The sequence below is a fragment of the Centropristis striata genome, chromosome 23, assembly GCF_030273125.1.
Source record: "Centropristis striata isolate RG_2023a ecotype Rhode Island chromosome 23, C.striata_1.0, whole genome shotgun sequence".
NCBI classification, from domain to species: Eukaryota; Metazoa; Chordata; class Actinopteri; order Perciformes; family Serranidae; genus Centropristis; species Centropristis striata.
Genome location: NC_081539.1, coordinates 20,068,107 through 20,081,679, shown reverse-complemented (window position 1 = coordinate 20,081,679; position 13,573 = coordinate 20,068,107). Strand labels below are relative to the sequence as shown.

At 38.6% G+C, this 13,573-nt stretch overlaps 1 protein-coding gene across 3 annotated transcripts in view; it reads left to right on the top strand.

The window, feature by feature from the left end:
* The window catches only part of pip4k2aa (phosphatidylinositol-5-phosphate 4-kinase, type II, alpha a), a 31,628-nt gene that overhangs the window by 4,737 nt on the left and 13,318 nt on the right, over window positions 1-13,573 (top strand). For all 3 annotated transcript variants that reach the window (XM_059326584.1, XM_059326583.1, XM_059326582.1), the window contains exons 2-5: window positions 10,966-11,063; window positions 11,153-11,249; window positions 12,809-12,961; window positions 13,426-13,572. In XM_059326584.1, the coding sequence (XP_059182567.1) occupies window positions 10,966-11,063; window positions 11,153-11,249; window positions 12,809-12,961; window positions 13,426-13,572 (495 nt within the window). The remainder of the gene's footprint in view (window positions 1-10,965; window positions 11,064-11,152; window positions 11,250-12,808; window positions 12,962-13,425; window position 13,573) is intronic.

The window sequence follows — 13,573 nt, the reverse complement described above, 5'->3', positions numbered from 1 at the left end:
ACATTAAGTTTGGCTCTGTATTATTTTAACTGTCTTTACATGTTTGGGCCTGAAAGAAAAAATATCCATAGAAGACAAAACATCCCAGTGATGACAGAATCTATTTTGGTTCTTAATGAAGAAAGGGATAAAACATATGCAGTGGGAAATGTTGTTGGACCAGTCACTCGGGGACAACACAGACTATTGCAGGATTTATTGGCATGGATGTAAGCCCTAACAATAAAGCCAAAAATACTGTTTTCAGTATGACAAGCTTATTGTAAAAAAAAAATTCTCTTGTGTCAGGAGTTTTGTTTCTGCAATGGAAAATGGAGCAGAATTTAGCTTCACCGTCCCATAATTTGGGGATCTGAAAAAGGAAGTTCTCACTTAGTCTGCCACAGCCAAGTCCTTGGTGTGTTTGAGTGCAGAATGTAATAAATGGCTACTTTAGCAATCTGGGATGCAACAGTGCCATGGATAATGATGAGAAGTGGATACAGCATTGGAGGCATGGCCCTCTTCATATTAAATTCACTCAGTGGCACATGAATCCAAATAAATACAACTTCCATGTATAAAATTACCCATTCAGCATGTGTGGGGCTCATGGGCAAGCGCACTAGTGTTTCCTTAAACCCCACTTTCCAGCCACTTTATAACAATGGATTTGGCTATTAGTGAATTGTACAACTGTACAGAGATTTACAGATTTCTTTACAATGTAAATCTACAGGGAAAAAGTCTTTGGGCCCTCCGGCATTATGTGATGGACCCAGAGTTTTTATTCCACTGTTTGGCCACTATGTTTAATTGGCTTCAATGCCCAGCGCTGTTCCTCGAGGCTTGGAAAGAGCACACAAACAGTAGCAGCTTGCATAGTAGTAGTAGCAGCTAGCGAGAGAATTGTATACAGAAATATGCACTAGTCCAGAATACAAGACCTTCTTCCTGTATACTTTTTGGCTCCTGCACAAGACTTTGCACTTGTGTTGTTTGTAGTGAAACCTTTTTTGTTTTGCTTAAATGTTTGTATGTGTGAAAAGAAACAAAACCAAGAAGATAACACTCTCAAGTGAACTGATTCAGACCAGAGCTGACAAACTATAGGTGTGAAGACATCCTAAGATACCCATTATGTAATCATAGTTTTGAGTCCAGCAGCTCCTAACGTGCTGTTGCATGTCACATGCCCCTACTCTTTTAAAAGTAAAGTAGTTGATATTATAGTTGTAGTTGATATAGGTCATTGAACGCATTAAATGAAGTGCCACTTAAGGGATACTTTCATGAAAAATCAGTCTGAAATGTGTGTTTCCCTCTGAACATACAAATAGAAAATGAAAGAAAACAATGTCTGTCTATGTTATCTCAGATTACTTTGTATAGTGAATATATATGTTATCCAAATCTTTTTTTTTTTTTTAATCTTTCCTTTCTTCAGGCTCCTTGGGTTTTACTTTTAGGGTTTCTTAGTGTCGCTCTTTGCTTTCCCCACCCAGAATGTTCAGTCACTATCATTTTCATTCCCTGTCCCCCATTCTTTACCCTTTCTTTGCTGCCTCTCTGTCTGACTCAGAGTAGCTGTGTCTAGTTCTGTGGATTGCATAAGATGGGGATTCTATAAATATCTGCAGGAGTGACCTACAGCTAATATGTGTGATGATTATGGGTGAGGAAAACAGAAAAGCTTGAGCTTCACATCCTGGCACCCTGAGGCAGTGACAGAAAGAAACTTATGAAAGCGTCTTATGCTTTTGCTCCAGTTTCTGTCTCCAAATATCTTTTTTAACATTTTTTTTTTCATTTTTGTTCATTCTTCCATGCATAAAAACATGTATGCATGTCCCTAAATGTGTGTATGTGTGTGTTTGTGTGTGTGTGTGTCCTATGCCACAGAGTCACTGTGCCATGGGCTTGTGGCACACTCCTTGCCTAAATGCGATGCGACATGTTGCTGAGCAGCTTGATTCACTCAACAGGCCATATACTATAAGCCTGTTTGTTGCTCAGTCAGTCTTAACCACTATATCCCTTAATAGCCAGCCTTCATAGCACTGACCTCACAACAGACTTGCTCAGCTGTCTGCTTGTGTGTATCTTGATGACAATTATAATTCTGTGTTACGTATTTTTCACCTTAGTCATTTGTCATTTAGTGTTTCAACATAGATAGGAGCATGTCTGTTGCAATAACATAGCCCCTAAGGAGATGCTGAAATTGAATAATATTTATCTTAATTATACGCTGTAGGCTTGGTATACCTGGCATAGTCTCCTGTAGTCTCAGACATTTCCTTTCTACAGCACCTGAGTGTGTGATTGAGGGACTGACACTGACTAAAATAGACTTGAATGAGCTTTTATTGTCTGATGTGAACACAGACATCTCACAACCGTAAGCTTTTAATTGCACTGCGGGTGTCCTAACCAGATAGTTTGTTGCATTTGTCCAAGGGCCCTGGCTGTGGTCGAATAGTCCTTTTTGCTTTGGATAAGTGAAATGATCCAGAAGTATCTAATGTTAAGGAAATTAGCTGTAATACTTAATTTCTTATCTCCTTTAGCATAGGATATATTGGACCGTCCTTTTCAAAAGAAAAAGAGATAATGCCATCCCACACTTCATGACAGCAGCTACATTTTAAGCAACATGCAATTTGGCAGTTCATAATCATATTAACCATAATACAGAATTCTTCTGTCTTTGATTAAAAAGGGGGAAATGAGATGTTTTAGCCAAGTTCCGTTTTTATCAGTCCAACATATTTCAATTCAATTCACTTTTGTGACCGGTATCTATTCCTTTATTTACAACTATGGTTTTAAAGTAATCATTTTTTCACTGGGTTGTCAATGTTAAAGATCCGTTATTAATATTACATCAGTTTGCAGTGTTACAGCAGCAAATGGTACATTGCCAAAGTCGGATAAAAATAATAATAATAAAAGGCTAAATATAATAAGTAGACAGACAGAAGTGCACATAGAAAATATTGGTATTGCACAGTTTACTATACACTGATAATATATACGAATGAATTGTTAGTACTGGCAGGAGTTTTGATTTTAAGTCGGGATGAAGGAGTACCTGTGGTATCTTTCCTTCACACGCCGCAGGTGAAGCAGCCTGTCACTGAAGGAGCTCTTTATATAGCTGCATGAAACAACATGTTTGGAGCACACGGGGTGAAGATGTGCTTTTAGTAGTAGTTTCACCCTGGCAGACACGCTTCAATAACAATAACCATTGGCCCTAATTATGCCGTAGCCTAGTGTAAGTGCAGTCAGACTCTTTGAGTACTGTAGTTTTCTTTTCCTAATTCCTTCTTCGCATCTTTGTTTTACCTCATGATGTTTTCATCAAGGTCAATGAACATTTTTGGACTATTCGACCGCAGCTCCTGTTTCTCACTGTGTCTCTGTCTCTCTTACTAACACACACACACACACACACACGCAGCAGGCCTTTTACCTTGCCACTGCTCCATTTTTGTCATCTGTGTGTCCTCATTATGGCTGACCTCTTCATGCTGTGGCTTTGAGCAGAGGCAGAAATGAGAGTAAGGGCTACCCCTGAACACTGAAGTTGTCAAAGCTTGCCCACATAATTAGGTCACATATAGGCTGTCATGGTCGTAGTAGAGGATGTACTCGGGTTACTCATGTAGAATTTAATGAAAAACATTCTCTAAAGGCATGTACCACTACACCATTGATTAAATGAACTGTACAATTACAACTGATAAAATTACTGACAGTGAAAACACTGAGACTGAGGCATGCTTTGAGTTCTAGAGTATGATGTATGCTTCTTTATAGGCTTAGGCAGTATTGCAGTATATCAGGGTATTTAGAAGGGTGTTATAATACCATGAAAAATACAGATCCTGCTCTTTCAGTCTATGAACTGAATGAGCTTGACCGTATCAGTTTAACTGAATGATATGTATTGCACAGACAGTTCAGCTAAGAAACATGTTGACTTACAGGACTGATAAAATTAGAATATCTCTGTCCCTGTGTTTTTGGGTTAAATCATGATGTTACAATTGAATCTGTCAACACAGACTAAGCTGTTGAAGCACTCTTCAGGGTGGGGGTTACACACAAATACAAATACTGTCATGCCATATACCCCAGTGGAAAATCGTAAAAGTATGACAGTTTGAAAAAATGGATACCGCCCAGGAAGCCTGCTTCTTTATTTGGATATTGTTAAAATTGCTACATGCTATGGCTGGTTCTGGGATTCTTAGGAGGTCAGGTAATGATGTAATATTTTTGGGTGGTCAGTGAAAGGTCACGTCCGAACTAAATACAATCAACCGTAGTTAAATGTGACCTTTCATGCTCACTATCTGACTGAAAAGGGCAAATCTCCATTTAGTTGGGTGTATCCATACTGCGTATGATTACCTTTGTGGTTTATGAATAGCCTATCATCTGTCATGATGTTGTCAGCAAGTGTACCAGTACATAAGTTGATTAAGGCTGAGTGGTGTGTTTGGGGATTTGAGTCATTCCTTTAAAGTGCAGACTGATGTTTGTGTGTGTATGTTACTTGAGAAAACATTTTGATGTGTATGCTGATGATTTGGAAGCCATGGCGTTATATAAATATCTCACCACATACAGCTGTGCAGCATGAATTTGAGCACAGCTTTTATCAGATTGCAACAACCACATTCCCTCCTAGTATATTTACACCTCTACAAATTGGTTAATTGCATGATCAGTCAGTCTTGATTACACTTTAATTAGAGCTGCTTAGACTGTAATGTCTTGTAAATTGGCATGGTGGAAGTGCACGCTAACACTTGCTATCATTATCAAGGAGTCATTTCTTTCAAGCATGTGTCCCATTTCCCAACATAATTGACAGCTTCACACTAGAGGATAGAGATTGCTGTACGATGACTCTAGTGGAAAATATATCATGTAACGATGCTGTTCTGGGACCTAAAATGAGAATATGGGAACGTAATGGGTAGAGAACAGGGTTGCTGCATTATGCTTATGGCTTAGAACCTGTTGAAATATAGAATGCTAATTCAGTGTCAGTTAAACCACACATTGATTCGTGACAGATTATTTTTACTTGTGCTTGTGGTTGCATTGTGGCTTTGTAGAATTACAGCTTGTACATTTAGAAAAAACATGTGATGTAGACTAAGTAAATTGTGATACTGATGCTTTAAGAAGAGGACCAATCAAGGCTTAAGTTTTCATGTAACTTTAAGCTGTTGTCTTGGCCAGGTCTCCAGGAATAAGATCCTGGAATTAGACAGGATTTACCTGGTTAAATATGTGTTAAATAAATTTTTTTGTCTAACTGAAGCAAATGAACCGTGGCACGAACAGTATGGACTGAAGCCACCAGTTTTCCAAAATTATGGGGTTAAATTTGACTTTTTCACATATATTTTTAAAAACATTTTGCATAATAGAATGAAAAATATTGTATGGATAAAGATGTGGTTAGACAGCAGTGTTTCAGCTATATTCATTTTGCAGCTTCCTGCTAGTTTAGAACTATGTGAAATGTCAGGAAGTGACAATAACTCAACTCTGCTGTATAGGACTGTTTGAGTTCACTGGAGTTCACAACTCCACAAACGGTCATCCACTCCCTCTCCACTTTAAAGATGAGCAGTTGGAGCAGTGACAGTACATCAGTCATACACAAAGTCATGACAACCAAAAAAACAATAGTGTAAGTACAGCATTTTCTTAGCAGCTGTCAAGTGAAGCACATTATTATTTGCTGTGTTGTCTTCATCCTTCACAGTACAAGCAGTTAGCTGCAGGCTAACAACACAGTTGTGCTGCCAGGGACTAATGTATTCATATTTACATTCTTTTTGTTTGACTATTTGTGAGCATATCCGTTAAACAATTGACAGCCCACTGGCTTTGCAGTGGAATTTCAAGACAAAGAGAGCTTGCACACAAGTGTTTATTTGCTTTGCTGTGCTGTACTTTACCTTCAGCAGTTAGTCGACAGCTAACAACACAGATGCTGCTATGGATGAAGTATGAGCAGGTTCTGATGGGTGCCTCGTTCTTGTATCTCTTAGTTGCTTTCTAATATCATTGTTGAATTGTACTTCTGTCCTATGTTTTATTAATGTGATCAAGCTATCACATCTGCATCGCTTTGTACAGTGGGTGCTGACTGGGCATGGTGCATTTAGGTTGACAATACCTGAACTTTTCTTGACATAAATCACATCTTGATTGTAATGGTTGACAAAAACTTACTAACAAAGGAGGAACTTGACAGAATTGCCACATAAGTATGACAACTATTTGCACTGGTGACACATTCTAGTTGTAGCTTGCAAGTCATGAGTTATTACAAATTTGAAGAAATGAAAAAGATGACAGTCACAGCTCTTCTGTTCATTGTCAACAGACTCCCTCCATCATGATGGTTGCACCTAAGGAATTACCAAATCCTTTGTATTATTATTATTTTTTTTTTACCAGGTAAAGGGTGTCAAAGTTTTATCCACGTTAACACTTTCAGCTTCAAGCGAGTCATCTATCTGTCATTGTTCAGAGAGATAAGGTTATGCCATGCTGCTGACAGTGCACGCTCTTTCCACTAACTTCCTGTCCAATGGAGCAACAGCACACACTTGCTTCACTCTGGGCCGGAAAACCAGTCTTCATCACCATGGAGACAAACAGGAAGTGGTGGTGTGAAATTTGTCTGCAAGTTTGATAGCTGCAGGAAGATAGGCAGATATGCTGAGGCATCTGATAAAACAAAACACATGAGCTACACATTGCTCAAAATAGAAATTATGACAGGGCCTAGCAGATGAAATAGGAGTTCTACCAATTACTTAATATTAAAAAGGTTCTCCAGGGGGCTTTCAGTTCAATGTACTGGATTAGTCTCTTCTCCATTTATCAACCGGCAAAAACATTTAGCAGCAGGGCAATACCATTATGTCAAAATCAGTGTTGTACTTACTACGGTTTGGCTTGTTTGAAATATTTAAAAACAGTTATTGATATTATGTTATTTGGCCAAACAGCAGACCAGAATACCGCTTTTGGTTTTTTTGTTTATTCACCAAAATCAAACCAGTTTAAGCTAGTGCACCAGATTGGTGTTACATAATAGTGACTATCAAAGCCTGATTTGTGAAAATAGCTTACTTTACTGACTTGACTCCACATTGTTATCTGGGCCTATTTGAGGGAACCATATACACCTCTTCTTATGTGACAGATATCTTCACCTCATTTTTGTGTGTTCGTGCTTTTACACAGTGTCTTCACATAAGTGCATGTGTGCTTTGCAAGATCAGGCATTGTTTCTGAGATTGTGTGAAACACAGCTTTGTTGATTAGGCGACATCTCCCCACTGAGTACCCAGGATGCATCTGTGCTGTAGCATCACTGTGACGTTGGTGCCTGTCACACCAGGGCACTGAAACATGCTTGGATATGGCATCTGTGGACTTGGATCCTCTGCTTGCCCTGTCTCTCTAATTTCCTCCTTTCCATTTATGTCTTCTCATGCCTTCCCCTCTTTTTTAGCTTCTTGTTTCTCCAATGTTTTGTCTGTCTTTATCTTATAGGTTTGTTCCCCAAAAATATTTTTATTTGCTTAAAACGCTTACATTAATCACAGAGGATATTCAAAATGCAGGGATACTTAGTTTGAATTTCAACCCAGTTGTGGTATGACACATTAAAGTATTGTACGCAAAGTAAGCAGCTTTGTTCTTGCTATGCTACTGTGCTCAATTTGTGCATGTTTGTTGAGCTGGTTCAAGGCAAAGCTGGAATACTGTGCAAAGACAGACCTTTGCACATCATTCAAAAAGCTTTTGCAGATTTCAGCAATAAGTTTTGTTTTTCATTTGACCAATCATGCCAGTAGGTCAGTACCTTTTTTGTACACACATTATATATTTATTGATGAGTCTTAAAACAGATTGAAACAATTCTGTTTATGTAAGCTTTATATATATTTAGAGCCTTCTCGCACATACTATGGGTTACTTTGTGGTTTGGTGTCATTTTTCGGACAGATAAAAATAAAAAAAAAATGCTGAAATGGCCAAGTAAAATCTATGTGTGAAACACTTTGGCAAACCTTAGTGTTAAAAGTGAAGTTGAAAATACAGCAGTTTGGGCCTCACAAATGTTGTGATTTAGGAGACCATGTGAGTGTTTTCAAGTAGCTACTCTTCCAAAGTCAACCTGTTTAATTATAATAAGTTGGTTGTCATAAGCAGTAAAAATAAACTTTAATCATGCAGGTTACTGATTATGGCGAAAAACAAAATCATGTGCATTAATATCACAAGCATGTTAAAGGCATACTGTCTTAATGAAAAAGCACACTTCTAATGGCCACCTGAAGTCTGCCAAATGCTTTCATGGGTCAGTCAATCATGCTGAGGCTATTCTCTGCACCATCTGCTGTAATACTCCTGCAGCATTACAGGGCCAAAGTCAATCCGCAATGGTAAAAAAAAAAAGAAGAAAAAATTGGCTACATCCTCTAATGCAGCTGCTGGAATGGTTATATGACACTACTACTTTTTTGTCTGCACAATCCTTACTGTGAGCAATGTTTAAAGCTTAAAGTACATTTGTGACTATACTGTAGAGGAAGACGCATCACATGTTTCGTGATTAATGTTCTGGTCAATCAAAGTTTGAGCGTTTGAATTTATTCAGTGCACCTACATCACAAGTGTGCTCGGTGGAATGACAGGTTATTAATAGACGCAAGCAACCTGCCAGCACTCCTGCCTGCAGCCAATAATGAATACACAAACACACACACACACACACACACACACACACACACACACACCCCTCATATTTGTATCAAGCTGTGTCTGAGTCACAACAAATGTCAGTTCTGCATGTTACAGCAATGTGATGCATGACCAGGTTACAATGGAAACCCCTGCAATGTGCCGTATGTGTTCAAAGCCCCGCTGTTTAATCAGTGTGCAAGGTTTATGGAAGTCGTCTGTAATTTTGCATTATGTTGTATGGCTATAATGAGCATAAATGTACAGTCAATTAAAATCATGCAAGTCATTTAATCAAGTATTAACAGTCCTGATAGTCCACAATGTATAGTTTATGTATTTCAAGCATAAGACTCAAACATGCATGTCATATGATATTCTAAAAAACATTGTCAATCTCTAAAGTAAAAGTACACTTTGGCTCTGACACTAACTTAATTGTCCACATTTGTTTGTGACACATTGGGCCTCATGCAGAAACATTCTCATAAATGTATCTTACAACCCTGATTCCAAAGAAAACTGGGACGCTTTGTAAAACATAAATGAAAAAGCATGGATCAAATTAAAATTTTTATATTTATATATTTACAAACCGAATAGGTTATTTAGGTCTAACCTTGGTCTTACCCTATCCTGCCCCTACCCTTTTCTTAAAAAGGTTAAAGCAGCAATTTTGCTGTTAAATAAACCAAAAGTAAAAATGTGATTTACCTGCTTAAACATACAATATTCTAATGTATCTAATGTATAAATCTAATGTATAAATATTATATATAATAATATATGTATTTTTTACTTTCTTTTAAAAACAACAAATCGTGATTACAAACAAAAAAAGGGAAGAAATATGTTTGTATATACCGCCTCCTACATGAGGTAAGAGAGTAAGTAAAGAGAGTAAGATGTGACTCCAGAAAAGATGAATGCTTAATTTTATGTTACTAACTTTTTTTTTTTTTTTTTAAATGCATTTCAACATGCACATAAAGAGAAACATCATTTGTAAACGTTAAGATTGAAAGAAAAGTGATTATCTGCTCTTGAACCGTGAACACATTCAAACTAGAAGATTAGGGAATAGCAGTGCATCACAGACTGCAGGATATTAAGATTATCTCTCCTGCAGGAGCAACACAACACACACAGATACATCCTCCATCCATCTCTCTCTCTCTCTCTCTCTCTCTCTCTCTATCTCTCTCTCTCTCTCTATCTCTCTCTCTCTCTCTCTCTCTCTCTATCTCTCTCTCTCTCTCTATCTCTCTCTCTCTCTCTCTCTCTCTCTCTCTCTCTCTCTCTCTCTCTCTCTCTCTCTCTCTCTCTCTCTCTCTCTCTCTCTCTGCAAGCCCTCATCGTGTCATCTTGTCCTTTATCTGTACGTTGAAGCTTCAGCTGTTCAGCAGTTCTTGCAACATTTCCACTCACCATTCTCCTTCAGCTGTCCTTCAACCACGTTGGCTACATCATCCTGCGAAAATCTAATCTGTAAACTGCTCACATCACCAAGTGTTCTATGCCAAAGAGCGGTATTGATTGATGACCCGGACCAGATCTCCTGGCCAGAATTATAAATTTGCTTTAATAACTTATCATCAGGGTGCTTTGCTTGGGTGGGGAAACATATTAGTTCATTATGCCATTTGAAGCTGTTTCTTTGTTTTGTTTTGCAACACATCAGATTTTACACAGCTATCTGAGATGGTTAAAAAGGAAAAGTGACATTAATCATGCAAGTAGTTTTTGTGCAGTAAGGTGGTGAAGGTGAACATACTGGCTGCCGACTATTTCATCCTTTTGTTGCTACCAAAACCAAATATGTGTTTGCATTCTGTTACACTGGATGTCTTTTCATAGACAGAATCTAGTGAGCATTTATGTGAAGTTATCTGGCTGCTGAGTCTGTTAAAAGATGCTCCTGATTGGGTTGGATGATATTGCATCATGCAATGGTTACACAAGTGGAGGTGCAAAGATCCCAGCTATCACATGAAGAATTCCTGATGATGTTTTTACTTATATTCCCTCAGTGAGACATTCTTTTTTCCACTCAGTATTCCAAAGGTTATTTTCCCAGCCTCTATTGTTTCTAATATGACATGTGATTTCACTGATGTGTTTTAGACTGCTTTGTGTTGCTACATACATCACTGATCTCCCTTTCTTACCTATGTTTTTTTTCCTACCCAGATAAATGAGTTAAGCCATGTTCAGATTCCCATCATGCTCATGCCAGACGACTTCAAGGCCTATTCAAAGATCAAAGTGGACAACCACCTTTTCAACAAGTACGGCCTTTGTAATTTGGAATATTTCTTAGGGCATCTCATAAACTCCATCACTTGTTCTCTGATTATTGTTTTTTTTATACACACAGGGAGAACATGCCCAGCCATTTCAAGTTCAAGGAGTACTGCCCTCTGGTGTTTCGAAACCTCAGAGAGCGGTTTGGCATCGATGATCAGGACTTCTTGGTATGAAAAGCCTACTAACATTGCTATCACTTCTCAGTAAAATATGTTTTCTTTTTGGGAGAATTGCTTTGTGAGAGAGCGCAAGCTACTGTAGACTGTCAGATGATTTCACAGGAAAACATTAACCTTAAATGCATCTGAACCTTTTGTATCTAAATGTAACTCTCTGCTGCTACAGGCTCACTGAATTGCTTGTTTCTATTCCAAAACAAATTTGGTCACAGTCTAAACTAGTAAATTGTTGCACTCTTTCCTTTCCCTCTTTCGTGTCAGCCCTGATTTCCTTTATTTTCCACTCTTCTCCAGTAAATCCCCATTCCCAGTACAGGCAGTGAGTTGGCAGTATTCAGAGGTCGTTGTGTCCCAGCTCAGTGCAGCTGTCCTTCTCACATGTTTACATTAAGGTTCGGCTGGCTGCAGTGAGTGGGCAGTTGGGGGTATTAAGACACTGGCCAGTGCAAAGGAATGTTGTGTCATACTCAACATTAAACTACTTTACTCCATAAGGAACTAGTCACAATGTGCTTAATAGGGTTTATTGTTTTTTTTCTTTCTTTCCCTTCCCTTGCTCTAAAGGCCTGTTGGTATGATTTCTAATTAAGTGAATATTCCTCATAACAGCCAGTGGGTACCACCGGCTGCAGGCTCTTTTGATGACATGCACAGTAACAGTTAGTTTTAATGAGCAATGCTAGGAATATTAAATTAAGTTTTAAGGGGGAAGCTGAAGTGTAAACAGATTAACCTTTTCCCCCACATTATGATAAATGCCTCATGGAGAAAATGACCTAACTTAAACAAAAACATTAGGAAATTACTTTAAAGCTTTTCATCTCTGCCAGCCTTAGGCAAAGGGCCTCTTAAACATTTTCAGCCTGTAACACAAACCACTTCAATGTTCCACCAGGACCTGGACTGTCCGGCCTTTTTGTGTCCGTGGTTTTAGGAACTTCTAGAAACAAGTAAGAAAGACAAGAAAGAAGTCCTGCTGAACAGTTGTTTCAGGTTGCACCTGAAAGTTAAGCCCTCGCTTTGCAATACAAAAAATAGATGCTATGACTTGAAGAGGGGAGAGTGAACTGAGGGCAGAGGACATGAGGAATTCTTGGAGAATGAGGCATTGAGCCAGGGGTGTTGGATCATGTTACTTTTGAGCTCCAAAGTCTGGGCAGCAGCTGTTTGTGTCTGTGTGAAGGTTTGGACTGGGAGCAGGCGTAGGGGTCAGAACCCCACATGTTTAGACTGGAGAGTGGGAGGTGGTCGAACAACAAGAAGGTAGAGGCAGGACAATTTCAACTGTTCAAACAACTGAGAAAATGTAGATCCAACAGTATCTATTTAAATATTTCTATTTGGAATCTGTCTATAGTTAAATGAGCATATGAGAAGAATCAATACAGACTGCTCAACAAAGTAAAATACAGGTAAAAGGTATGTTATCTTGGCTCTGTGAAGTCACTGCAAACAATGCATGTGCAAGGCTTGTGAAAGGAGAATCATATGTCAATCTGTACATCCTGATAAACATTGTTCAAAACTTTCTGTCTGTGTGTTTTCAGAACTCTCTGACACGCAGTGCTCCTTTGAACAGTGAGGCCCAGGGACGGAGCGGGGCCCGCTTCCATACCTCTTACGATAAACGCTACGTCATCAAGACCATCAGCAGCGAGGATGTGGCAGAGATGCATAACATTCTTAAGAAATATCATCAGGTGAAAACAGCTTATGTTACAATGTGGTATAGTAATGGGACATAAGATCATCTTTCTTAAACCATGTATCTGTGGTCGACTCAAAATACCAAAGAAACAGAATTTTACTCCTATAATACCCTCTTCTGATACGAACACTTAGAACACTTACTTGATAGAAACACTGTGTTTCTCTATCATTCTCTGAAGGAGCAGCTCTTTATTTTGAATTCATCAATAAATTTAAAAAAAATATCTGGAATCACATTTACACAATTACCCAGGACAGCTGTTGCAGTGTTTTAGAGCCCTTCTGTCCATTTGTCAGTTTTCAGTTGATCACAGAATGACACTAAAGGGAGCCTGCAGTCTTTTTATAAGCCTTTTTTTTTATTTCATGCTGTCTCAACTTAAACATGAGCAGCAAACATACATTGTGACTTTAAAGGGGCCTTAAATTCATATTCCTCACTCTCTTTTCATAGTTCATTGTGGAGTGCCATGGCAACACGCTGCTGCCTCAGTTTCTAGGGATGTACCGGCTTACCGTGGATGGAGATGAGACCTACATGATTGTTACACGCAATGTCTTCTCTCACCGCCTTTCCGTCTTCAAAAAATATGATCTTAAGG